The following is a 25,879-nucleotide window of genomic DNA, read 5'->3' as shown; positions in this document are numbered from 1 at the left end:
TTTACATTGCTCCTTAGGCCACAGACTGCATTCCAGGAGCAAATGAGTCCTAAAGTCAGCCCTTAAGAAACACCTGAGGATTTCCCAACACCACTGAGGAAAAAACAGGAAAATTCAAGTTTGTGTAAGAGAGGGGTTGAAAACGGTTAAATCATTTGGTACAGAGAGCCAGGGACATCCAGGAGAAACGCCAACAGCTCTGGATCCACAGAAGAGGACAGACTGGTTATCAGTGTGCAGACAGGGGCACTGGAGGCCTGAGACTTCACCCAGCTGGAGGACACGCCTACAGCAGAGCCCTTCACACTAGCAAGGGGCAGGAAAACTCTCAACATAGTCGGAGGCAGCCAACAGCCTGGGCTGAGAGACTCGAGGAGAACTGAGTCTACAAGGTTCACTAGGTAAGAATGCCATGGTGGAGAGAATGCATTTGCCTCTGGAGCCTGTGTGTTTGAGTCCAGCTAGCTAGACTCCAGAAGGTAGTGCTGACAGGCCTGTTTGAGCAGGCTCACGGCTGGCCAAGAGCAGCACAGAAACACACGACACTACTATATTATGTCAGATAAGGGAGAGGCAAGTGAGGCAAAATTCACAGAGAAATAGCACAGAATCTGTGAAACTTCCTAACTAGGCCGGGGGTAAAGAAGGAGAAGGAAAGGCGAGGAAACAGGGGATGCCGGAAAGAACCAAGCGAGAGGGCATGGGAGCAGCCATGGTCACAGTAATAAAGAACACCAGAGATGACGTCCTTCTGAATCTGTGATCTGTCAGGGCACCCCGAGAGTTACACCGGAAGTCAGGTCTGCAGCTTGCAATGGGTCATCTGCTCCAGAGGGTTTCAGCTGGATTTGAGTGAGAGGGAGAAGACAGACGAGAGTCAGCACTGGAGAGCTGTGGTATGAAGCAGACAAAGCAACCTCCAAAAGGTGAGTCAGCAATCAAGGCTAGGGAGAGCCTAAAATAGCCAGGGGGAAGACGATGCTGAAGGGTGAATGCGGACACAGAAAGGACGGTCTCCTGAGGGCAGATTTGGCAAAAGCCTTAAAAAGTAGAGGGGGGACTGAAACCATTTTTGAGGGGGAAATATGAGTAAGAATGAAGTAAATAGATGAAAGGCGTCTTTGGCAGAAAACCACTCAGAATGTTTTAAGAAATTACCATGTCTGGCAGTAAGAGGATAAAGTGATCCAGAATTAACTTTTCAGTGTAGACAACTAGAGAACCAAAGAAAACATAGGAACCAACTACTTTTCGAAACTTGGAGAGCCAAAAAACCATTTCCTCTGCAACTAAAGGAAGTATGCGGCCCATCTGGCCATGGCTGAGGGTTCCAGTCTGGAGGTCTCTCCCACTCTGAAGTGCAAAGAGAGGAGGACCTAAGACCACATGAAGGGGCTGTAACCTAAACTTGGGGGGGGCGCACAAAGGTGGTCATGGGATTGCAGAGGAACCACCAGAGGCACCACATCAAGAGAACACCGCAAAAAGCCTTGTGAGCTCACTTCAGTTCCCATCAACTAACCTGGGATTGGGTAAGCGAACCCCACAAGCTCAGGCAGGGGCAGCTTTGGGGAGCAGTGGGCAGAGCCCAACCGCTGCACACGCCGCCTGCCGACGGCTCGTTCAGGCAACCAATGTGCAATGACTGATGGATGATCAGCCGCACTTCATCCCTTCAGATGGGTGTTTATGTTACCAAGAGCTTGGAAAATGGACCCATTCAAGATAAAACATTTTGCTAACAACTTTCATGGTTCACTGGCAGGGAAAAGAAGGCTTATTAGCTTGGCACTTCAGATATGGCTTTGTCCATATGGCAAAACACATACCAGATTTTTAAAAAGTCAATCAAACCATTCTGGCCCAGCCATTAAAATAAACAGCATGGTCAATAAAACTGGTTGTGTTATTTAAGTCCGTCTGTTGTTCTCCCGGAAGACTGGAAGAGCGCTGCTACCATCAGAAATGCTGTCTGTGATTCTCTTGCAGCCCGCTAGCTTCCAGAGCGATCACAATGTGTGCTTAGAAAGACCAGATTTTCCAAATATAAAAAGCAGGACACAGCTGACATATGCTCCAACAATGGGGCAAGGAAGGGAAAATAGAGACGATTACAGCGAGGCCGAGAGAGGTCAAGACTCGTCACACATCCAAAGCGGGCAGAGCTGGACCCAAATCCAAAGCCACCCCTGACAGAGCTCACACCTTGCTGTTCCGAAAGCAGGAAAGGCAGACAGAGGGGGTCACAGGGATAAAGGCCCAGCCCAACAAAGGACATTTTCATATGCTGCCTTACAGCTTCTTCCAGGAGTCCCAAACACCATCACAAGAATAAAATTATTACAACATAAATAGTCATCCAGAGCAAGTCACACTAGCTCTAATGTGATAAGAATGAAGCATTTGTTTTACAGAAAGCACAGCCACTAAATGAACCATCCTCTTCATTCTAAGTAGCTATTTGTACATGTACTGATAGCTCTTTAATTTTGTATGTTGTGTGCACGTGTGTGTGTGTGTGTGGGGGGGTGCGCACATGCGTGCAGGTGTGCATGATCTTGTGGGCATTCGTGTGGAGGCCAGAGGTCAATCTCAGACACTCTCCGCTTTGTTTTCTAAGACAGGGCCTCTCGCTGACCTGGTGCTGGCCGTGTAGTGACCCCAGGGATCCTCTTGTCTCCCTCCCCAGTGACGGGATTATAAGGGCATACACAAGACACCAGCTTCTGTGTAGGTGCTAGAGATCAAACACAAAACCCTGCATTTGCAAGGCAAGCAACTCCATCAGTTAAGCTATCTCTTCTCAGCCAGACTTCTTTCTCCTTCTTCTTTTTTTAAAGACACTATGTAGTCCTAGTTGGCCTGGAACTCAGTAGATCCACCTACCTCTGCCTCCTGAGTGCTAGGATTAAAAGTAATTTTTAAGACATACTTCTGGAACAGAAATCTGAATACAGGGTGACCAGTATTCAGTTTTCTGGGAATTAATAAAAAGTAAACAAAAGGGTACATTTTAGTAAATATATTTACTTTTGGATCCATATACCAAAATTTAAGTTGTTTATACTTCATTACATTCATTGAATGAAATATATATATATATTTATATATATATACACATATATATAATTGTATATATTTCACATATATAAAGTTTAATTAAGCTTATACTTCATTTCAGAACAGCATGCAATTTTTACTTAGCATCATGACTGCTACAATCAGCAGTTGATAATCTGTGCTTTATACAAAACAGCATGGCTGTAAAGACATGGGCATTTCCCAGTCAGTCTGGCAGGAATGGAAAGCTCAGGTGTTGACATATTTACTTTCTGGTTCTCACTGTCAGCGTTAGTCAGCCAGAACCTCAGTCTACCTTGTGTGGTTCTCCATTTTAGATGGGTGTCTCCCAGCAAGTCTGAGACATTACTTTCCATGTGCTTTTTATTAAGTGCTGGAAATCTGGGACTTTAGGCAGTTTCTGTAGATTCTGCCTGGTCCAGATGTCCTGTCCCTGTTTCTGATAGCTGACTGTGGAAGAGGGTTCCACTCAGTACAGACATCTGCACTCTGAAGTCCATCTCTCAGCTTCCCCTTGTCACCACAGTCCTCTGTAGGAGGCAGCATGGCTGCTCCAGCCTGGGTAGGCATGGGCAAGCTAGTTGCTCATGAAACCAGGCACATGTGCAGGTAGAGGTCTCAGAGTGCCACACACAAGATGCTCTGTTCTTCTCCACTGATGGCGAAGTCCAAACACGACTCCCTAGACTTTTGTGAACAAAGACTCAGCCTTGACTCTCAAGATATGTGAAACAGAAAATTCACACATTATCAGCCATTCAAATGATGAACAGAAACTGCCAGCACACACACACACACACACACACACACACACACAGAGAGAGAGAGAGAGAGAGAGAGAGAGAGAGAGAGAGAGAGAGAGAGAACATCTAGAATTCTTAGCTTAAGGTACAGTAAGTACAGAGTTTTTTTTAAGTATGCTCAATTAGTGGCCCGTGAATGTTGGAAATGTCTTAATGGCAACTCCGAGATGAAAGTCCACAGTACAGAACGAGGCAAAGAGGGAGCGAAAATGCTCTCTGCAGTCACAATGAATCAAAGCCCACAAGGAAGCCTGCAAGCCAGCAGGTTCTAATGAAATATTAAGGCAAATGATTATTGATGAAAAATGAATAAGCCTTTTTGATTTCAGAAACCTTTAAATCACACCTAGCTAATTAAAACAACCCAAATCCATTAATTTAGTCCTTGACGGGTGTTTAGCTTGTTCTGGGTCTAATTTAGAAGGCGTGAAGGCAGCTGAACCCACACAAGTGGACAAAGTGTGGCAGTAAAAACATAGGAGAATGCAGTGTGGCCTTCTCATATTTCATGTGTCATGTCCAAGCTGGAAGCCCTCCTGTTTATCAGAAAAAAATATCAACAATAGGTTATTACCTACTTATTAACACTCAACGTTATTTCAAGTTATTATAATACAGTGACCACAAGGCATTTACAACACTGCTGTTGTGTGACTTTGTGGCACTTTTTAGTTAGCTGTATTGTAGAGCTGCCACTCTACGCCACACTTCCAGGAAAGACGCAGAGAAGAGAATGGAGAAAGCCTTGCATGCAGGAAGCCTTGCAAGTGGCAGCGAACCTGCCCAGCCCAGCCTGCAGCCTTTGCGAGCGTCCTCTAACACCAGAACCCTGTGCACCTGAGCCTCTTGCTTTGGAAATTAATTGTAGGCTATTCGAGTTCCCGACTATACCTAATTACGGCAGATTATGTTGCTTCCTAATTACAGAGATCAATCAAATGTCCACAGCAATGAGTATTCAACGCTGGTACACTGGGTACAGAGCAGCAGACATCAATTGTCTTCTCGGCAAAACTCAAAGCAGAGAAATCTAAAACAAGCATTTACACAAGAAAGATGTTAAAAATACGCAAAGGGCCATCATCTATCACACAGACAGAAGCAATCAACACAGCCAATGAAGTTGCTTCTAAATGTCCTTAGAACTCAAGAAGGAAGGTGCTGTGCTGCTGCTGGTGACAGTGGTGGGTGTCCAGTAACCTTAATAGACAGTTTTCCATCACTGTGACTCAAAGCCTGTGAGAATCCATTTATGGTTCATCTCAGTACATTATATGAAAGGATCATCTCAGTACATGATATGAAACCTTGGCCCTGTGCTCTGGACTTGTGAGCACACCATGGTTTAGTTCATGGCATTCTGGAATAGGGGAGAGAAAGGAAGTGTATGCAATTAACCTAACTTCCTCCAGTCTCCAATGTCGCCACAGGCTGATGAGCACACCTGTACCACAAGGCTTATGGGAGACAGTCTGGAGACAAACTACAGTTCTTCTTATGAGCCGGGCACTATTCAAGGATGTGAACTCAGAACCTGTGACATATGCTGTATCACACGCTAAACAGCACTGCATCCAACCTCCTGCCAATTAAATAAGCTTCACAAAGCCAACAAGGATCACATCACAGACCTAACTCCCAACCAGCAATAGGGTTTTGCTATGATGTACAGACTCAGGAGCTCTAAAGACCCTCCTGTCTCAGCCTCATGAGCAGCTGAGGTTGCAGGCGCATACAAAAAGTGACTTGACCGATTAAAATGTCTCTATTTCTAAAACAGGCCCTTTGTAGTTTTATAGAGAAATACACTATAGAAACTGGTCATTGCTATACTAAGAAATCTCTTTTATTTAGTGAGAGAGAGATAGAGATAGAGATAGATAGATAGATAGATAGATAGATAGATAGATAGATAGATAGATAGAATGTGTGTGTGTGTGTGTGTGTGTGTGTGTGTGTGTGTGTGTGTATGTGTGTACACACCACAATGGGCAAGTGGAGGTTGAAGGACAACTTGAGAAAGTCCGTTCTCTTTTTTTTTTTTTTTACCATGGGGGTCCTGGTAATTGAATTTACATCATCAGTCTTGGCTGAAAGTGCTTTGAACTGAAAAGCCATCTCACTGACCTCCATTTTTTAATTTATACAAACATACATGAATGCCAACATACCAGAGCTTGGAAAATTACAGTGAACAAAACGGACACCCCCCCCCCAGCTTAAATGCAACTTAATTCACATTAAAGACAGATGATAAAACCTTAGAAGTACATCACATGCATGGTATGATGTCAAAACACGAGCAGGCCAATATAATGCAGGGAAGGTGAACAAGGGATGGGCCAGCACACAGTTGGAAATCATTTGCATTTCCTGGGACACTGCCTGCTTGCCCACCCCCAACACTGCTGTGGCCACAGAGATGGTCCCTCACAGACAGTCAATCATGTTCCAGGTGAATGCTCTAGAGAAAGGTGCATTCTGTGTCAAAACCCCTGGGGGGCCTTTCTCAAGGGCTGAGTTCTGTGACCCCAGAATTTGAAGGCCACCAGCTTGTCACCGGCACTAACTTCATCTCCCTGGCCACTTCACCAGCCACCCTTCTGATGACTGTGAGCCAGGGAGGCTTTCAAATAGAATTCCAAAGAGAAAACTCCTGGTTCATATGGTCACAATGAGCAAGGATGGGAAGGATCCAGAAAGAGCCAAGAGGAACATCTGTCCACAAGAAGCATACTCCAGTGGCTGCACATGCTGACCCCTACAGTGCTGAGGAGATGGAGGACTGGCTTCCATGTGTGTCAGCCCTGGATCTCCCCATGGCGGTCAGGTTTACTAGTGTCTGCAGAAAGCAGCAACCTTAATTTTATCACGATTTCTGCTCTTAATTTTATCACGATTTTTGTACAGCCTCTGGCAACCCATGAGCATATATGTGTGTGGCACCAGAAGTCCCTTGACTTTTAAAGGTTTTCAAGAATGCACAAGATATGAAAGTCAGGAAGGGATACTCTCATGGAAGAGTTGTAAAAAAAAGTCCCAGGAAACTTCCAGAGAGCCATCTACCCGTCCAAAAGACCAGCTCACATCAGTCACAAACAGGGCAGGGCGTTGGATATCAAACCTGTCCATCAACAAGGTTAACACTACTGTGAGATCCAAGCTGCCTTTCTCTAAAATAAAAGCTGGAAATATGAAGGAGGGAGGGATGGAGGAGAAAAGATAAAAGACACAATTAAAAAAAAAGTCAAAAGGGTTTGTTGGTCTCAGCTGGAGAGCTGCTTGCCAGACATGAGTTCAGATCCCCAGCACCCACACAAAATCTGGGGACCACATGCCCAGTTCTGGGAAAGTGGGGACAGGAGTATCCCCGGGTCTCATTAGCCAGCCAGCCTAGCTACACCAACGAGGGCCAGTTTGGATGAGTGTCACCCAAGGGCTATATCTTAGAAGGCTTAGCCTCCAGCCCACAATGCTGGAAGGTGCTGGAACCTTTCAGGGGAGGGTCCCCTCCGGGACTTTGTCGCAGAAGGTGACACCAAGACAACTTTAGTCCCTTCCTATTGCTCCAAACCCAGGTATGAGGTGAGTGGTGTACTTACCCCTGCCCTCCTGAGATGAGGTGACAGCCTCCCACAGAGGCCTAGAAGCACTGGGCTCCCCAACCAGTGTGAAGCTTCAAAAACCAAGACCCCAATTAACTTTTTCTCTTTTTAGGCCTAGGATCTCAGTTTATCTTTCAGAGACACAGAAAGCTGATACACATCAGGAAGATCTGAACTTTGCATTTTAATTAAGTGCCTGCCCGCCAAAACGCAGCCCCACTCCCATGGACAGAAGAGCTCTCCTCTGCTAATGCAGCCCAGGCATTCCACCCTCTTAAAAAGTCAGGCTTCTACCACTTGGTCAACTGTTTGTGTTCTACCTCCTATCAGCACACTGAGCCCTGTGGTCCAACTTGATACCCAGTGAGAAAGAAGAAATTAGAAGGCACTCTGGATACACTAAGAAATAAAAAGAGAAAGGCCAAACCTGTTGTGGAATATTACTTTAACTATGTAAAGGTGTGTTACATTTGTTTATGCTGCATTTGTTTAACAATGTAAAGATGTGCTGCTTTGCCTGCCTAAGGCACCTGATGGGTCTAATAAAAAGCTGAATGGCCAGTAGCTAGGCAGGAGAGGGAAAGGCTGAGCTGGTGGGCAGAGAGATTAAGAGGAGGAATCTAGTGAGAGTGAACCAGGGAGAAAGAGAGGGAAATGAATGCCCAGGGCCAGCCAGCCAGGCAGCCACCAGACAGCAAGACATGGAGGAGGACACACTGAATTGAAGAAAGGTAGAAAGCCCCAAGGCAAAATATAGATGAAGAGAAACAGGTTAATATAAGTTTAAAAAAGCTAGCCAGAAACAAGCCTAAACAGAAGGCTGAGCATTCATAACTACTACTAAGTCTCCATGTCATTATTTGGGAGCTGGTTGGTGGCCCAAAAGAAAGCTTGTTTCAAAAACCAAATACAGAAGGTTCAGTTGAAAGATACTCTTATAAAATGTGCATTTCTGAGCCAGGATACAAAGCTATTCATTCTAACACTCAAGTCCATTTCATGCAATTTCAAACGCATCCTCAAAAAAAAAAATCTATTATCTACAGGATATATGAATTATTTAGTTATTTTCAGTTCATACTCATTTCTGTCCACATCACCATCCACAATTATTGGTATTCAGCCAGGACTGAACAACATTAATGAGTAGCCTGGACTTCCAGGAATTCTCAGCTAAGTCCTAGAACGAGGACTTGTTCAAGAGTTGAAGCCTTTTAAGAATCACAGCTTAAATGTGTAGGATAAAGGAAAGAAGGAAACAGAAGGACCATTAGAAACAAGTCTGTCCTCGGCTTTCATTTCTGTTACAAAGGCATTTTTTAAACTTAGGTTACCAGTTCCCACCCCCCACTTTCGCAATCAAGAAATTGAGCATGGATTTACACTCACCCAGATAAACTCAACCATGTCAGGAACTGACTACCTTTGTACCGTTTGGACTGTTTTACAGTTTGAGTTGCACTTGGTTGTCTTTTTCCTTTTGTTTTTTCTCTAAACTCAGTGAGTATCCACTTCCCAGTGAGGTTACCTGCCTCCCAGCTGGCAGGACCAGCAGGTGTCTCTGGTGAGGTCATCAGGAATGCCAGTAAAAGTGATGGAGAAGTGAGAACTTATGTGCAAGCAAGCCCTAGCCCCTTTGCCTAATACACACCTATGTGTTGATGTGCAGTTAAATGCACAGAGCCACCTGCAGTGAGATAATGTGGGATAATACCCACTCCAGCCATCCTTCCCTCCTAAAGGAATTAATTTCTCTGGAGACAATTCTATAATCTTCAGGGATTTTATTTGGGTATCAGTTACTTTTCCCTTTGCTGTGAGTAGGAAAAAAAAGACAAGAGCAACTTAAAGAAGGAGGGTTTAAGAGTCTACCATGTGTGGAGCCAATGGTAGCAGGAGCCTCAGACATCAGGTCACATTGTACCCACAGTCAGGATGGCAGGGACAATGCTGGTGTTCGGCTGATTTCCTTCAATGCAGTCTGGCACCTCAGCCCATGGTATGGTGTCAACCACATTTACGGTGGGTCTTCCATCCCCAATTAACCTAATCTAGATAATTCCTCACAGACATGCCCAAAGACTAGTCTCTGGAATGATTCTAGATCCTGTTGAGTTGACAGCCAATAACCATCACAGTAAGGGAACACCTCTGTATCCCCAATAACTCTGCAATACAGTCCATTTAAAGGCTATGTGATTAAAATGATAATGAAGGCCAGGAGGTGGTGGCACATGCCTTTAATCCCAGCATTCAGGAGGCAGAGCCAGGTGAATTCGAGGCCAGCCTGGTCTACAGGGCAAGATCCAGTACAGGCACCAAAACTACACAGAGAAACCCTGTCTTGAAAAACCACACACACACACACACACACACACACACACACACACACACACACACAGATAATCAAAGTTCTGTTTAACAATATTAATTGTATAAACATGTATTTCTGGGGTTGGAGATGTAACTCAGTTGGTTCAGTGCTTATACTATGTACATAGCATGTAAAAGAGCCTGGCTTTGATTGCCCCACCTCATAAACTAGCCAAGGTAGTTAATGAATTCCTATCATGTGGAAGGTGGGGGCAGGAGGTTCAGGAGTTCAAGGTCATCCTTGGCTATATAGCTAGTTTAAGGTCAGCTGGTTCTACAAGAAACCCTATCTCAAAAAAGTAAAGGAACATTTCTGTACACCAACATGCATTCATACTTTTAACATTTGAGTCTGTTTAATGTAGTTTCACATGTATCTCAAATATTTCTATTCATCTGTTCTGTAGCCCTCTAGAAAGTTCATTCCTTTCCACATCTTCATGTACACAGCTGGGTGAAAGGATCTATGGATAATTCAGCTATTCCTTGATTATACAAGAAAAAACTCTTTTAAAACCAATTAGTGCTATTATTTCAGACAGACAAAATCAGCCAATGGAGAAAACATGGAAAAGGAGAGAAGGAAGAAGGAAACACAGGGTAATGAGACATCCATGGGAGGACTTAGGGACCCATGGAAGGGCCCTGGAACATCTGGGTAGTTAATTTAAAAATGGATTGTGGATTCAGGGCTCGATAAAGTCTCCCAAGAAGCTGAAAATGCATCTCACCACAGGGCTCCACATAAATCCTCATGAATTTATATTAATAGTAGACTGATATTCCATCCTTATGCAGAAGCAAAAAAGGAAATAACACCAGCGTAAGATCACTAAATACCAATAAGATTGGCACTTAAAGCTACGAGTTTGGATTGTGGAAGGGATGGGGAAATAGGGTAGGTAGACTAAAAGAGAGAGATGGCTTATTGTACCAAAGTACACGAAAAGTAGGGTACTAAAATGTGCTAGACACTAAAATAACACACTGTGCCACACAGATGAAGGAGATTTTGGCCACAGCAGCAAAGCCAGCTCATCATCAAAGACCCGCAAGTTCAGGGCCCTGTGACAAGAAAGACATTAAGACTGAATGAGTACACTCTGCTGGGGGCAATTTACTGATGATTACCAAAGTCTAAAATAGTTTTCATTTAGCCCCGCATTTCTGTAGAATACGTAAGTGTTCCCTGAGGCAGAAATAAATATATAAATAAACAACCCCCCTCAACAAATTGTGGTTTCCGGCAACGTTAATCAACAAAAAAGAATTAAACAGAACGTCTTTAAGATTAGCCATGACCTTATTTATGGCTTCATTACTTCCACAATTTCATTTGCTGGGTTCTTTGTGTCACCTCAGCCTTTATTTTAATTGCAGAATCTCTAACTGTATTAGACAGCTTGGAGAATGGGGGCTGTTGTTCACTTTGTGTGCTGGCTAGTTTTAGGTCGACTTGACACAAGCTGGGATCCTTTTAGAAGAGGGAGCCACAGTTGAGAAAATTTCCCCACCAGACTGACCAGTGGACAAGCTCGTGGTGCATTATGTTGACTGATGATTGACGTGGGAGGGTCCAGCTCAAGGTGGGCAGTGCCACCCCTGGGATGGTGGTCCTGGGTGCTGTAAGAAAGGGGCTGAGCAAGCCATGGGGTGCAAGCCCGTATGCAGCACGCCTCCATGGCCTCTGCGTCAGCTCCTGCCCCCGGGTTCCTAGTCTGACTTCCCTCAGTTACCTGGAAGTGTAAGCCAAATAAACCCTTTCCTCCCCATGTTTCTTTCAGCCATGGCGTTTTATCACTCCAACAGAAACCCTAACTAGGACACTCTTTCTCACCAACATATAACACGTGCAGAACTTGTAACACCAAAAGCCAAATGGCTCACCTGTGTACCTGGTACAGTTAGGTTTACACTTTCACACTGACCAGGAGCTAGCAAAGAGATGTGAACCAACAGGGCACTGCAGAATATGTAGGAGAGGGCCTGAACTGAGAAGCTGGGGAACCAGATGTCCCGTGCTGAAGCAATACATTACATCTTAGACACAAGCTACAGAATAATTTCAAGCAAAGGTGAGGCATAGTCCTATTTTAAGTTCAAAACCCCAGGTAGTGGTGGAAGTAGGGACTTGTCAAGAACAAGACTGGGGACAAGGAGGATGCTGGGAGACTCCTATAGGCCATGGGAGCAGTGCTGTAGAAGAGGAAGAGACTCGGAATTCCTTAGCTTGACAAACGGGCAGGCACCTGTCATGTGCTACAGCTGAAGGGTCCTGTCTCTAGAAGAAGACAGTAGCGACAGTACAAGCAGCCTGTTTCTCAGAGTGGGGCCCGTTCCACTGGGAAGTGGGGGCGGGGGCCGGTAAACTGCAGCAAAGAAGGAACAGGAAGTCAGATGCCGGTTTGGCTGGCTTCTTGCTCCCGAGCTGAGGAGGAGGTTGAAAGGAGTGATAGAGTTGAGGCACTTGCAGAGGCTAGAGCTAAAGGAGCAGCCAGTGTCAGCAATGGACAGATGGCAGAGGGTCCCGCCACCTGGCCCAGGTCCCACGGAGCACAGGACCGCGGCGGTCCCTACAGACTCACTGACAGTCTTTACCCCTTTCTAGAACTACCTTCTCACGTTTCAAGAAAAACAGACATAAATAATAAGAAGTGAGTGGAAGGAGTATTTGACTTTTTGAATAGCAAACGCGATTTTGTTATATGACCTGACGTTTTCCAAAGGGCACACGTTTAATAACTGCCTGCATCTCAGAAAATTAGTTTTGTACTGTGTCTGCCAGACTTCTTTTTGACTCAACAGGATTCCAGTTTTAGTGGGGAGGGGGGGAACAAGTTCATAAAGGTCTTTTCTTTTAAAACTGGCATTTTCCCTTCATGGTAAAATGCATGCAAAAAGCATATGATTATGGTATTTATGCTTCCATTAAGGCGTCCTAGTCAAGCTCAGCGAGTCTAGCCTACTATTTTCCTGCATTTAGATTTGCAACAGCACAGTTCCTGCTTTATCTCAATTCTATTTGAGGACAATGCATTCTTAGTGGCAAATGATTGCACGATGACAGTAAGCAAATGTCCACAGAGCTGCCTCCGAGTCCAGGACCCGAATACAAATACAGATTGCACGGTGTCCTCAAGTCAATAAAAAAAAAAAAAATTACTGACCATGACTTCAGCACACCTTTGTTAGAATTCGAAGCACTCTAAACTTCTGACATGGAACTGTGTAACTTGTATGAAAAGAAACCCAGTGTTGTTAAGAAACAATGAATAAAATACAGGAATCATAACACCTGTGCAAGATAGCCACTTAATAAAATTTTTTAATCAAGGTGAACTGTGAATGAAATGAGCTGTGTCCAGTGATGATTATAATTGCTTCACAGCTTTGCTATTAACAGATGTTAGGGGCTAGCTCATGGTGGCACCCATGGTTTTCTTTTCCATAGCCCAAGTGCATTGTGTTCCCAATATGGATGAGTGAGCTGTACACAAGTCAACTGGGGAATGGGTTAAAGCAATGAGTGGGCAGTGCTCAGCCAGACCTATTGGACCAGAATTCTTAGGAGATCAGGATACCTGGGAGAGGTTCCTGCAGTGGGGTTCATTTGCTGAGGGTTCCCAGCCCTCCTACTCAAGCAGCTCTGGGAACGGACTCCACATTGAAAAAGAAACCTCTTACACTGTGCTGTGGGGAGATAGGTGGGGTACTCTGGGTTCTCTGCATACTCTACAATTTGAAAACCACTGTTCTAGAACATAGCCTATGTGGCAGCTTGGCATGAGTGCAACGAATTCCTCAGATAATCCGTTTGTAAAGAGGTTTGCTCAGGGGCTGGAGATGTAGCTCATTCGGTAAGGTGTCTGCCAAGCATGGCTAAAACCCTGGGCTCTAGTCCCAGCGCTTGCATGAACTGGGCAAGGTGGCACATGGCCAACATTTGGAAGGCAGAGGCAGGTGATAATTTCTAAGTCACCGTTGGCTGCCTACTTAGTTTAAGGCCAGCCTGGGATACATGAGATCTTGTCTCAACCTCTCACCTTGCCCTATTTAGAAAAAGGGGAGGGGGCTTTTTCTGGCCTCCATTATGGAGGCTTCAGCCCATAGTCAGTTGTCCATCTGTTTTTGTGGTTGGAAAGGAGAGTACATGATCGTCGGAGTGTATGGTAAACAGCAATTCATACCTAGAGGACAGGAAGCAAAGAGAGCAAGAGACCAAGGTCCCAGAGTTCCCTCATGGATACACTCCCAGCCACTTGAGGGCCTCACTGGCTCCCACCTGTTAAAAGTTCTCCCCGCTTCTCCATGGCACCATGTACTGGGAACTCTAAACTACAGGGGCTGAAGGAAATTGTTTAAGCCCCAGACTACAGTCAAGTCTCTGACAGTTCCAATCATGGGTCCTGCTGTTAGCCCCACCAGGAGCCTGCCTGATGTGGACAGAAATGCCAAGAGTACAGGTGAAGTTTGAGCGTCTACTGTTGATGATTCTACTCTCTGTAGAAGCTCAGGAGTTAGGGATCAGTAGGAATTCCATGAAAAGAGAACATGAAGACTTCCAATGGATTCCATGGAAAAGTACAAAATGAAGATTTTCCAACTCTAAATGACCCTGACTGAAACTTGTCACCCTTGTCCAACTCATAGATGAGCCAGGGGTATCCAATCTTTAAGTTTCTACTGTTGAAGGAAACACTTTATGACCTGCCCACCCTCGGTTCTATTTCATTCACTGTTTTCTGTATCCATGTGGGGACACTGTGCTCTCTTTAGAATAAAAGCCCATTTTGTAAACAACACCTGTAACACAAATTCTGAAATAGTGTCTATGATGCACTGGGTGCCGAGCTAAGCACTTTGCGATTGACAGAGCTACTCTTTGCCAAGCCTCATGAGCAAATGCCACGGAGAGCCCATTTCACAGGTCAAGGGAATGAAGCCGAGTGCACAGCTCACAACGGAAGAGCACAGAGCAAACTCTGGCGAGCTGGTGTCATAGTTCAAGTTCATGGTCTCAACTGCCTCTGATCTTATAGAAGAATTGTCCAATGAGGTGAAAGTTATTAGGGCTTAAAAGTGTCTTAAACAGCTAAAGAAGAAGATTCTGCTGGCCAACATTCAGCTGATAAAATGCAGCATGAATCAGGTAGCCTCAGCACTGGGGAGGTGCAGGCATGAGGGTAAGAAGCTCAAGGTCATCCTTGGCTGTGAGGTGTGTTTGAGGTCAGCCTAGGATACATAAGATTCTGTCTTTTAAAAGGAGAAGAAGGAGTAGGGGTGAGGAGCACAGGTAAGTGGGGAGGGAAGGAAGAGGAGGGGAAATGAGGAAAGAGGAGAACAGGGCTTCTCTTTGAGCTCTTTGTACACAATTCCTTACACCCAACCTAGAGTCTGGCCTCTTGAAACAGAAATCTCTAGGCAGCAACTTTAGCAACAGACTGATTTTTCCAAGGCAACAAGTAGCCAGGTTGGGCACGTCAGGAAGGGATTGCCACTGCTCAAAGGCTTCCATGTGGCTTTCCCTTTTAGCTTTTTAGGTAAGGCCTACCCTGGCGCATCTATCCAAGACCCTGGAACACCTATCCAAGATCCTAGCAGAAAACACAAAAACACCCAAGTGCAATCCCAAACAGCCTTATGATTCTGACGTGCTAGGGATGGGATCAAGGGCTTAAGATGTGCAAGGGAGATCCTCCATCCCAAGAAAAACACACACACACACACACACACACACACACACACACACACACATACACACAATCAGGAAAAATACAGCTCTGCAGGAAGTTCCATCTGCCCAGCTGCTTCCAACATTTACTAGTTAGAACTCTGTCACATAACTCACTAGGAGTTTAAGAACTGAAATGCTTAGGTAGGCACTTGCCTATCTGAGTAAAACAAGGATTCATTCCATAATGAAGAGGAGAGAATAGATATTGGGTAGGTAGGCAACTGGTAGTGTCTTCCAGGGTGCAGAAAAGGATGGGAATATGTCACACACACTGTATCAGACACAGGGTTCTCAGGCAACCAGAACACACCAGCCAAAGAAGAAGCTACCTTAGCCGGGGGAATACAGGACTATGAACCACTGGCCATGCCTAAATCTTCGAAGTCCTTAGTTATACAGAGAATAAATAAGAAGCATACTAACATTATGGTGAATATAAGCCTAATTATTCATACAGAACACAGATTAGGGTCTGCCTACTTAGCATATATCTAATGAGAAAAATCAAAATGTTACCAAGGACAGGAATAAAGAATAGAATGTGGCACCATGACTACAGCATGAACTCAGGTACTAGTACATGTGCTGATACAGTTAGGCATGCATGAGAATACTGACAGAATAAACATGCATGAAACTAAACAGTAATAAAGGGAAGGTGACTAAAGCTTGTACACAGGTACAAACTTATCTGTGGACCACTTCAACAGGCACGAATCTATTTCTAAACGTAACTCTAGGCATTTGAGAAAGCCACCATACATATAATATGTGGAACTGGGAAAGTGTGCTCATTGTGACATTAGGTTCATATCTTTTAATGTATTTCCCACCTTGCTTTTACACTCCTGGCTGTGAGATCCATCAAAATGATTGAGTAAAGCATTCTGTGGACTGTTTTTTTTTTTTTTTTTTTTTTTACCGAGCAAAGAAAACCTGAGAAGCACACTTCAGATTATCAGTGATGCCTACAATTCCCACAAAATACAGAGATCTGAGGAGCAAAGTTCAACAGATAGCCATTGCAAATTTTGGTGACATTTAGTCAGTCGACAAGCATCTGTACATTATCCATCAGAGGAAACTTCTAAGTAGTTTTAAGTTCTGTATTTCCATTAGAACAATTACTTTTTTAAGTTCATATAAGCATATTTTAGATCACCTTGCAGGCACATTAAAGTCATTGCCTGAATCTAGCTTTACAAACAGAAATACACCAAGCAATGCCACTTTCACTGTCTCAACTTAATGATAGCAAAAACTGGATGATGCCATAAATGATATATCAATACAATATTCTAGTCAAAGATCATGGGCCATAAATTTGTAAAAGCACTGAAGGAATCAGGAGAAAGGGATGGGTGAAATGAATATGCATGTGCCTCACAAAAGTATCTAAACCAACTCAAGCCCGCCTGGGCATGGGAATGGCAGGTGTGGACCATCATACCCAGTGTACCTATTAGTTTTGGTTACAATTTACCAATAAAATAAAATGATGAAAAATTATTAAGTCCACGTTAACATAGTTCGCTGAAATGCAATGGATGTGTCATTTTGTTTATATCTAACTTTGTAAAGATTAAAGTTTTATTAGATGTCTAATGGTTCTACGCAGGAGCCCAGTCCCAATTTATCTTTATATGTATCTAAGTAACAATTATAATCACAACAATTTACAGCAGTGTGGCAGGAGCAAGAGATCGCCTTTCCCTAGAAAAGGACTTCCACACTACCCAAGTTTTTTTTTTCTTTAGCTCTCTATTCAACAATAAAGACAATGGAGTGAGGCCACGCTCCCAAGTCAAGTCCATATTCAACAACAGGCAAGAGGAAGGGCTTGACAGGCACAAAGGCCACTTCTAAAGTAGCAACACCATTAGTCGTTAATGGATATCTTATTCTTTGCAAAACCAACATTAAAAAGTTTGGCAAGTGTCTGAAATCTTTTGTTTTCCCTGCAAAAATAAATCACAGCCCTCTAGGTAGAGATGAGAAGCCTTGGAAGAAAGCAGTACCAAAGGCATGGCTCTGAGACTCTGCTCAGTGTGACCCCTCCCTACGAAGTAGACTGTGGGTGGGCATGAGCTGAGTCTGTTTCTGATCTGGGTTAGCAGAGCAGGGCATGGAGAACCCAGGTCTAGATGTTGCAAGTTGGAGTAGGGAGCACTCTGAAAATGCTCCACCCTTTTGAACACTTGCAGAAGCCTTCCGATGAGATGGCTACTCTTGGGGAGCACCAAGGTGTAAGGCAGCTGTTTGTGGTTAGTGAGAGCAGGAGGGTCCTCTCCAACTGTCCCTGCCACAGCCCTTCCTCCAGTTTTCAGATTTGGGAGTTGGTGTGGGAGATATGGAAATGGTTGGCTCTTTCGTCTGCCATCAGTAATTCCTAGGCCATCTTTTCCCAGTCCCCACCGGGAGTCACTCGCTGACGGAGCTGGGGTTTTGGTGGCCCTTTCTCTCAAGAAAGTACCTTCAGATACTACTTAACCTTCTGCAAGCAGCTTCTACAGTCACAGCAGAAATGAGGCAAAAAGCTTTTAAAGAAAATGTCACTGACACTGATGAGAACTTCATTCTTGAGTTCTGACATACCCACACATTAATACACACACAAGTCTTCTGGGGGACACAGGGAACAGGCTGGAGCGACCCTAAGTGTTCATGTCAGAGGATTCCCTCCTCATATTCAAATGGTAAATAGATTTTCTGGGATAATCAGGGAAAATCTAAACTACTGTGGAGGTGCAGGGCCAGAACAATTGCCTTGGGATGCGCTCATTCGGGAGCTGTTGTGATTGCTTTTGTCCCTATCTGCTATTTTTAAAAATGTTTCTTTCTGTAATTGCCGGAAGTTGCTATCTGCATTTGCAAGCTTCTGCTACTAATAGCTAGAAGTCAGTGATTAAAACAAGAGCTGTTGCAAAACTGAAGCGAGGAATCATCACCAGAGTCCACCGAATGTGTCCTGCAGAAGACTCGGAACCAAGACCTTCAGGGCCAGCATCAATAGAGGATCCTAAAAAATTCAAGTTCTTGAACTCCACCCTCAACCTCCTGCATCAAAACAGCCAGCCAGTGTTTCGAGAAGCCTTTCAGGCAAGCCTAATGCACATAAATGCTTCAGAAACACTGTTTTTAAGTAAAACCATTTATAATTTACAAAGCCCAGCTGCCATAGAGAGCGATAAGCGACGTTTATAACACGATTGGCGTATTGTTTATGACAATAGTGTGCACATGTTTGATATGAAAGGAAATGAGAATTATTCTCTTCAAAGCTAAACTCCATATGGTGTTTGAGTCTATAAAGGGAGGGGTGGGGAAAGATCCATTCAAGATTGTTTCAGCTAAAATCTGAAATATGTATATCGCCATTTGAAGTAAGTATAGCAGCAGTACATAGAGCCTTAATAAGTGTATGTCAGTAATATAGGCTCACAGACTCAGTTAAATAACTAGATAACCATTAAAACACAATCGGCATTTCACTCTGTCTGCTGTACTGATAAACATATCAGACCTGAAGCCTATGGTGCCTAATAAGCCTCTTGTAGAGCGGATGTATTATAGTCCTTATTTACTAATTCTTTCATAGTATAAAATTATGCCACCCCCAAAGTGGCCCTTCTAAGTCATAGTCCAAATGAATGTCCCTGCACTTAGTTATCCTATCCAGAAGCCCCTCTGGCAAGATGAGAATGCACTGCTTAAGGTTGAGTTTGACTTTGATCTAAGCTGTAAGCCAGGGGCATGTCAAGTCCAAGCGGCATGAAGACCAGGGTGAGCCAGGCTGGAACTGTAAGGAAAGCAATCGAAACTTCTTGCTGTTCTTTCCATTAGCCATTGATTTGTGCCAACTCAATACCTTCAGACACAACAGCATTTTACAAGCAGGTAATAACCAGCATTGCACAATGCCGACAAGCAGTTTTGTGCTCGGCACAGACGCAAAGCTATGACTACCAGCACCTACCTGTCCCCAGGTTTGGAGCTCCGAGGCTTCTTCACTTGTGCATACAAAGTGTCCATCAGGTGCCCTTCCCTTGGGCTCTGGGGTCTGGCGTTGAGAGCCAAGCAGCCTTCATAGGATGACATGCCTCCATACAGCAACTCGTCATCACAGCCAAACGTTCGATGGAAATCTTGGATTTCGGCATAGTCGCGCTCTCGAGCCTGCCGCTCCCTAAATTCTCGAGTTTTGGCTTGAATCCTGTAAAATTGGAACAATGCTGAAGCAGGAAAAATTATTCCTTTTCTATGAAGCGAGTGCAGGATTCTTCATCAAGCTGTGTTGTGGGATGTACTTTGTTTCATGCAGTTATAGAGGAGGTGTGTTATGAGTGATCATTTACGCACATTTTAGATTCTCATGCAATGCCATAAACACTAAACATAACCATTTTGTTCTTGGCAGTATGACTCGGTGATACAGTGAACTCACACTAATTAGCTGACATAAAAAAAAAAAAAAAAAAAAAAAAAAAAAAAAACAAAGGGGTCTCAGAACAGCTCAGACAGGGAAGTGCCTGCTGCTGAGGAGTGACAGGGCAATCCCTGGGGCTTGCTGAGTAGCACATTGGTGAGCTGCAGTTTCAGTGAAAGACCAGGTGGGGAGTGACAGAAGATGACAGCTAATGGAGACTCCAGCATCTCCATGCACACCCACAAATGTGCATGTGCACATGGTCACACACATAGCCAACTGCTCTTTGGGTGGAATTTGAGTCCGGCCCCATGGGTAAAATGTATTGCCTCCTATCATAAACCTGGTCAAAAGCCCATGGCTGGCAAGGTCATAGGAGCTACAAGGCAATCTCCTACTGCTGTTTTATTCATTTAACTTGGTGTCAAACTGTTTTCTAAATACTTAACCACTCACACTCTACTTGGACATTACTTCTGATTTTAAAAGGCAAAAAGTAATTTTAGAAAGTTACACATGCACTATCTGTCTATTACCTGTGACTTAGCTGCATGTATGTGCAGGTCTAATGAACACACACCACTCAAAGAAAAGCCACACAGACATGAGGATCTGGGGGACTTCAGCACGTGGGCGCTCCCCACTGCATCAATGGCAGGAAAACCGCCCATTAGAGACACCAGTTTTGATTTCAAATTTTTCAGACAGAACGAAATTCCAGAATGGATCAAGGACAGAAAAGACACCCACACAATCAAATTCTGAAATTAAAAACTGCCTGCATTAAAACTAGAAACAGATCTTAAATGATCATTTTTACTGATTTAAAGATTTTTATTAAATTACTTCATACAAAGACTCCCTTCAAATTATATTGACATTAAATTTTGACTTATTAAAAAACAACAATTCTCAGTTAAATTTTGGATAATTTTTGATGGGGAAGTATTTTCATTACACATTTATGAATTTAATTGCTTATCTAAAAGCAACGGACCCTGGCAAGGAGGTGGGGGAAAAGTACCCTTATCCGGGGGATGGATGTCTATGAAACTTGAAGGAGAATACTGCAGAGGCTCTCTGAAACATTCAGAATCACCGTGCACATACCCAGCAGGTCATCACTGCTTAAACATGAGTTTGATGTCTTATTATCATCTTTATACTTCAGTTCCATGTTGGTATTTACATATGTGTATGGGTGCCCACAGGAACCAGAGGCACACTGCATTTCCGGAGCTGGAGCTACAGGTACACTCTTTGCCAACCAACGTGGGTGCTGGAAATTGAACTCAGGTCCTCTGCAAGAGCAATGTTCTCACAGGCATTGAGCCATCTCTCAGCACCGACTCTGGGTGTTTTTAAGACAAAAAGTGATTTGCTAAAGAGCTATGCACCATAAAAATCCATATGTTTATGGTAGCACTTTTTACAATAGATTTAATGGGGAATCAACCTAAGTGTTCAAAAATGGATAGATTTATAAAGAAAATGTGGGGTATATATATACACAAATGAATACTATTCAGCCATGTAAAGAATGGGATTTTATCTGTTAGGGCAGTGTGAATGAGGTCAGAGGGCATCATGCCCAGTGACAGAAGCCAGATGCACAGACAGACATCTCCCAGCAGCGAGTCAAAGGGTAGCTGCCAGAGGCTGGAGCAGGCCTGGGTGGGGGATGGGGAGAGGTTGCAGAGAGGTCAAAGTCACAACCAGGAAGGAAGGTCGGAATCTCATTTTTGTGAGACTGGGCAGTGACCTCAGCTAGCAGCAATGTGCACCTGGAAACAGAGGGCAGGATTTGAATGCAGTGTTTGAGAACATGGTACAGTCACCTCCCTGATTTGATCATCACACCATGTGTCAGAGTGTCATACTGTGCACTAGACGTAAGTACAGCCATGTCAAAATAAAAATGTAAAAAGCAGTGAAGACTTATTTCGGTAGAGTAGCATTTGAAGACTCATTTTAATGTTTCATTGTATTTACCTTTCTTCATATTTGAACTAGACGTCTGTTTGCATAAATGCCACCTGCATATATATTGAAAAGAACCCAGAAAAGGTACCCAAATCATATGGAGACAATGCCATCTGTGTATGTGCACACCACACACACACAGAGAGAGAGAGAGAGAGAGAGAGAGAGAGAGAGAGAGAGAGAGAGAGGAAGAGAGAGAGAGAGAGAGAGAGAGAGAGAGAGAGAGAGAGAGAGAGAGAGAAGAAAAGAAATAAGAAAATAAAGCTGGAGGCAGAAATCCTCAACAGAATATTAGTGAACAGAATTCAATAATCATACACTATGACCAAGTGGGCTCATCACAAGAATGTGGCCTAAACTAGTTTTTTTTTAAAAAGTCAAATGACTCTATCAAATGATGCAAAAGAATTTGACAAGTTTACCCCCATTATGACAAAAATCCTCAGAAAACAACACTACGGCAGGACCTCCCCTAAGCTTAATAAAAGTGTTTCTCCAAACCCTATAGCTTCCTTCACATGGAGTGGAGAAAATGAATGTTTCCCCTCCAACAAGCAGTAAGGTAGACACACAGGCCTCTCCACCATCATTCCACACAGGGCTGGAAGTTCTTGACAATTATACAAACCTGGCTAAGGAAATGAAAAGCAGACAGGTAAGAGAGGAGAAATGAGTCCTGTTTTCAGATGATATGGTCTAACTGGAAATCCAAAGGAATGTACAAAAATCTAGAACAACAGAGCAAGTTCAGCAGGCGACAGAGCACAAGATCACCATGTAAAGCCCCAGGAGGCAGCTGAGGAAGCAGTTCAGGTTGTAGAATGTCTGTCTTCTATATAGGAGCCTTGGATTTAATCCTCAGGGCAGTATAACCTGAGTGTAGCGGTGCACAGGCGTAATACCAGCATTGGGAAGAGACAGGGAGTCAGAATTTTATGAGTGTCCTTGGCTACATCGTGAGTTCCAGGCCAGCCTGGTACTGGAGGGTTACAGGAGACCTTGTTTTAATACAAAACGCCATTAAAATATATATATATATATATATATATAATATATATAAAGTGTGTGTATGTGTGTGTGTGTGTGTGTGTGTGTGTGTGCATACCTATGCTCTGGGGTATGTGTGTAGGTCAGAGGACAATTTTCAGGAGTCAGATCTCCCTTTCTAGGTTCCAGGTATTGAACTTGGATCTTCAGGCTTGGTGGCAAATGCCTTTATCCATCTCACTGACCCCACTGAACTTTATATTACAAAAGGCAGTTTAAGCACATAGGCTCTGAAATTAAAACTGCAATAGCACTTAGAATAGTTTTATTTTTTTGAAGTACATAGCTATAAACAAACCAAATATTGTATTATAGATTAAAATGTAACAGAACACGGACAAGGCCAGTGTGGTGAAAACTATGTAATGGAGCTGAGAGAAATGAAAGACCATGTGAGGAACAGAGAGGTGCCCTGTACTCACAGGGGAAACGTTCCATGTAAGAAGTGGTCAATTTTCTCTACAGTGATACACAGGCTCACTGCAAGTCCTATAAAAACCCAGCAAGATTTCTATAGCTACTGATGAGATTATTTTACATTCTACTTTGGGCTGGGGGTGTAGCTCAGTGGAAGTCTGTGTTGAGCATCTGTGAGCCCAGACTTTGATCTTTAACATTGCATGCATAAAAACACCATGTGTAATATGCATGAGGAAAGACAAAGGCTAGAATAAACAATGGCAAAGAACAACAACAATTAGATGGTGGCTAACCTTGACTGTCAACTTCAACTTGACAGGACTTAGAATCACCAGTCAGATCTCTGGGTGTGACCTGTGGTGAAGTTTCTGGATTGGGTTAAAGGAGGCAGGAAGAGACATTCTAAACGTGATGGTGGAGGGAAAGGCGAGCTGAGCCCCAGCATCATCTCCACTTTCTGACTACGGGTGCATCTGAGCAGCTGCCTCACGCTCTTCCTGCCTGCCTTCCCCACCACGATGACCAGAGGAACCTCAAGCTGTGAGCCAACGTGAGGACTTCCTCCTTAGTGTGCTTTCCTCGGGAATTTTACAGCAGCAACAAAACAAGTAACTAATACAGGAAGAATCACACTTCAGATTGTAGATCCTAATACAAAAACTGCTCTATGGGTCTGTCCCTCCAACGAACACCACACAGTCTGCATTACAGTTTACTGGAAGTTCAATAGCACATGAACTGTCCCTGTGTGTCAACAGACGGGGCAACATGAAACTAAAAAGTTTCTGCACAGCCAAAGAAACTACCAGCGGAGAACACAGACAGCCCACAGCATGGGAGAAAATATTTATCAGCTACACTTCAGACAAGGGGCTAATAGCTAGAATTTACCAAGAATTGCAGAAAGTAACACCAAGTAAATAAAGCTTTCCAGTCAACAAATGGGCTAATGAATTGAATAGATGGTTAAGAAAGAGAGAACAAGAAACTTTGTTAGGAAGTCCTCAACAATCCTAGCCACCAGGAAAATGCAAATTAAAAGTACCCCTAAGATATCACCTCAGCCCGGTCAGCATGGCTGTCATCAAGAAACCTGACAATAAATGTTGGAGATGATGACCAGAAAGAGGGGCTGTTATTCACTGTTCGTGCAGTGCAAATGAACATAGCCATTGCGGAACTCAGTGTGGAGATTCCCCCTAGAAATAAAAGAGAACTCATGTGTCCCGGCTCTCCCGCTCCTGGGCACATACCCAGAGATCTCTGCACCCTGTTATAGGGATATTTGTGTCCTCGTATTTAATGCTGCTTTAGTATAGTAAGGAAATGAAACCAACCCAGCTGTCCAACAGCAGGTACATGGATAATGAAAATCCAGTACATACGTAAGCTGGAATACTATTCAGCTCTGAAGAAAAAAGAAACAAAACTTTCAGGAAAATGGACAGACTTAGAATATGTGAAATTTTAAAAAATGCATGGTCTCCCTCATATGCAGGCCCTAGTCTATAATGTGTGTGTGTGTCTATGTGTGTGTGTGTGTGTGTGTGCGTGCGCACGCGAACACACATACATGTGGGTACATTATAACACACAGAAAGAACAACAGGAACGGGTAAATACTGGGTGATGAGGAAGGACTGAATTAGGCAATGGGCACTTGAGTCATGAAAGAGGATCTAAAGCTAATTGTTTTTCTAGTCTTAAGTCTGTCATATATTTTTATATTTTTGGTGGTGAATAAATGCTCAGAAATGTATTTGATAGTGAAAACGTAAAATTCAATGTGAAGCACTATTGCTTCAGAATGGCTGTTCTAATTGTATAGAAGTTCACTGAGGCCGGGTGGCGGTGGCGCACGCCTTTAATCCCAGCACACGGGAGGCAGAGGCAAGCGGATCTCTGTGAGTTCGAGGCCAGCCTGGGCTACAGAGTGGGTTCCAGGAAAGGTGCAAAGCTACACAGAGAAACCCTGTCTCGAAAAATAAAATAAAATAAAAAAAAGTTCACTGAAAATTATAAATGTGGGTTTGGTTAATTTTGCTTCAAAATGTTTTTTATTTGCATGTCATTTATAACAAAGTTTTAATAAATGAAATAAACTTAAAAAATATTTATATAATTTATAAAACAAAACACTAAATGCACATTACCATCAGACCTGTCAATTGCACACCTGAGCATTTATACCATAAATAAAACCTATATCCATGCAAAAGTACGTGATCACTTTAATTAAAAATTGAAAATAACAACAATATGTCACAAACTGTGATATGTCCCTGTCACAGAATGCCCCGGCTCGGCAGTTCCCAGGAACAAATGATTACCTCACAGAGCAGACAGAATCACCCCAGAGTAAGACAATGAGTTAACAGCGACCTCCACAGCTACCTCCAGTGTGACT

At 43.6% G+C, this 25,879-nt stretch overlaps 1 protein-coding gene across 13 annotated transcripts in view; it reads right to left on the bottom strand.

Moving 5' to 3' along the window:
• Nucleotides 1-25,879, bottom strand: part of Pard3 (par-3 family cell polarity regulator) — a 555,581-nt gene that overhangs the window by 115,484 nt on the left and 414,218 nt on the right. For 12 of the 13 annotated variants that reach the window (XM_028887845.2, XM_028887847.2, XM_028887850.2 and 9 more), the window contains one exon: nucleotides 19,573-19,809. The exons of the other annotated variant lie outside the window; for it this stretch is intronic. In XM_028887845.2, coding sequence (XP_028743678.1) covers nucleotides 19,573-19,809 — 237 coding nt within the window. The remainder of the gene's footprint in view (nucleotides 1-19,572; nucleotides 19,810-25,879) is intronic. 13 annotated transcript variants of the gene reach the window in all.

This window comes from Peromyscus leucopus, chromosome 5 (assembly GCF_004664715.2).
Source record: "Peromyscus leucopus breed LL Stock chromosome 5, UCI_PerLeu_2.1, whole genome shotgun sequence".
NCBI lineage: Eukaryota > Metazoa > Chordata > Mammalia > Rodentia > Cricetidae > Peromyscus > Peromyscus leucopus.
The sequence above is the reverse complement of the archived record's forward strand: the minus strand, read 5'-3'. Positions and strand labels throughout refer to the sequence as shown.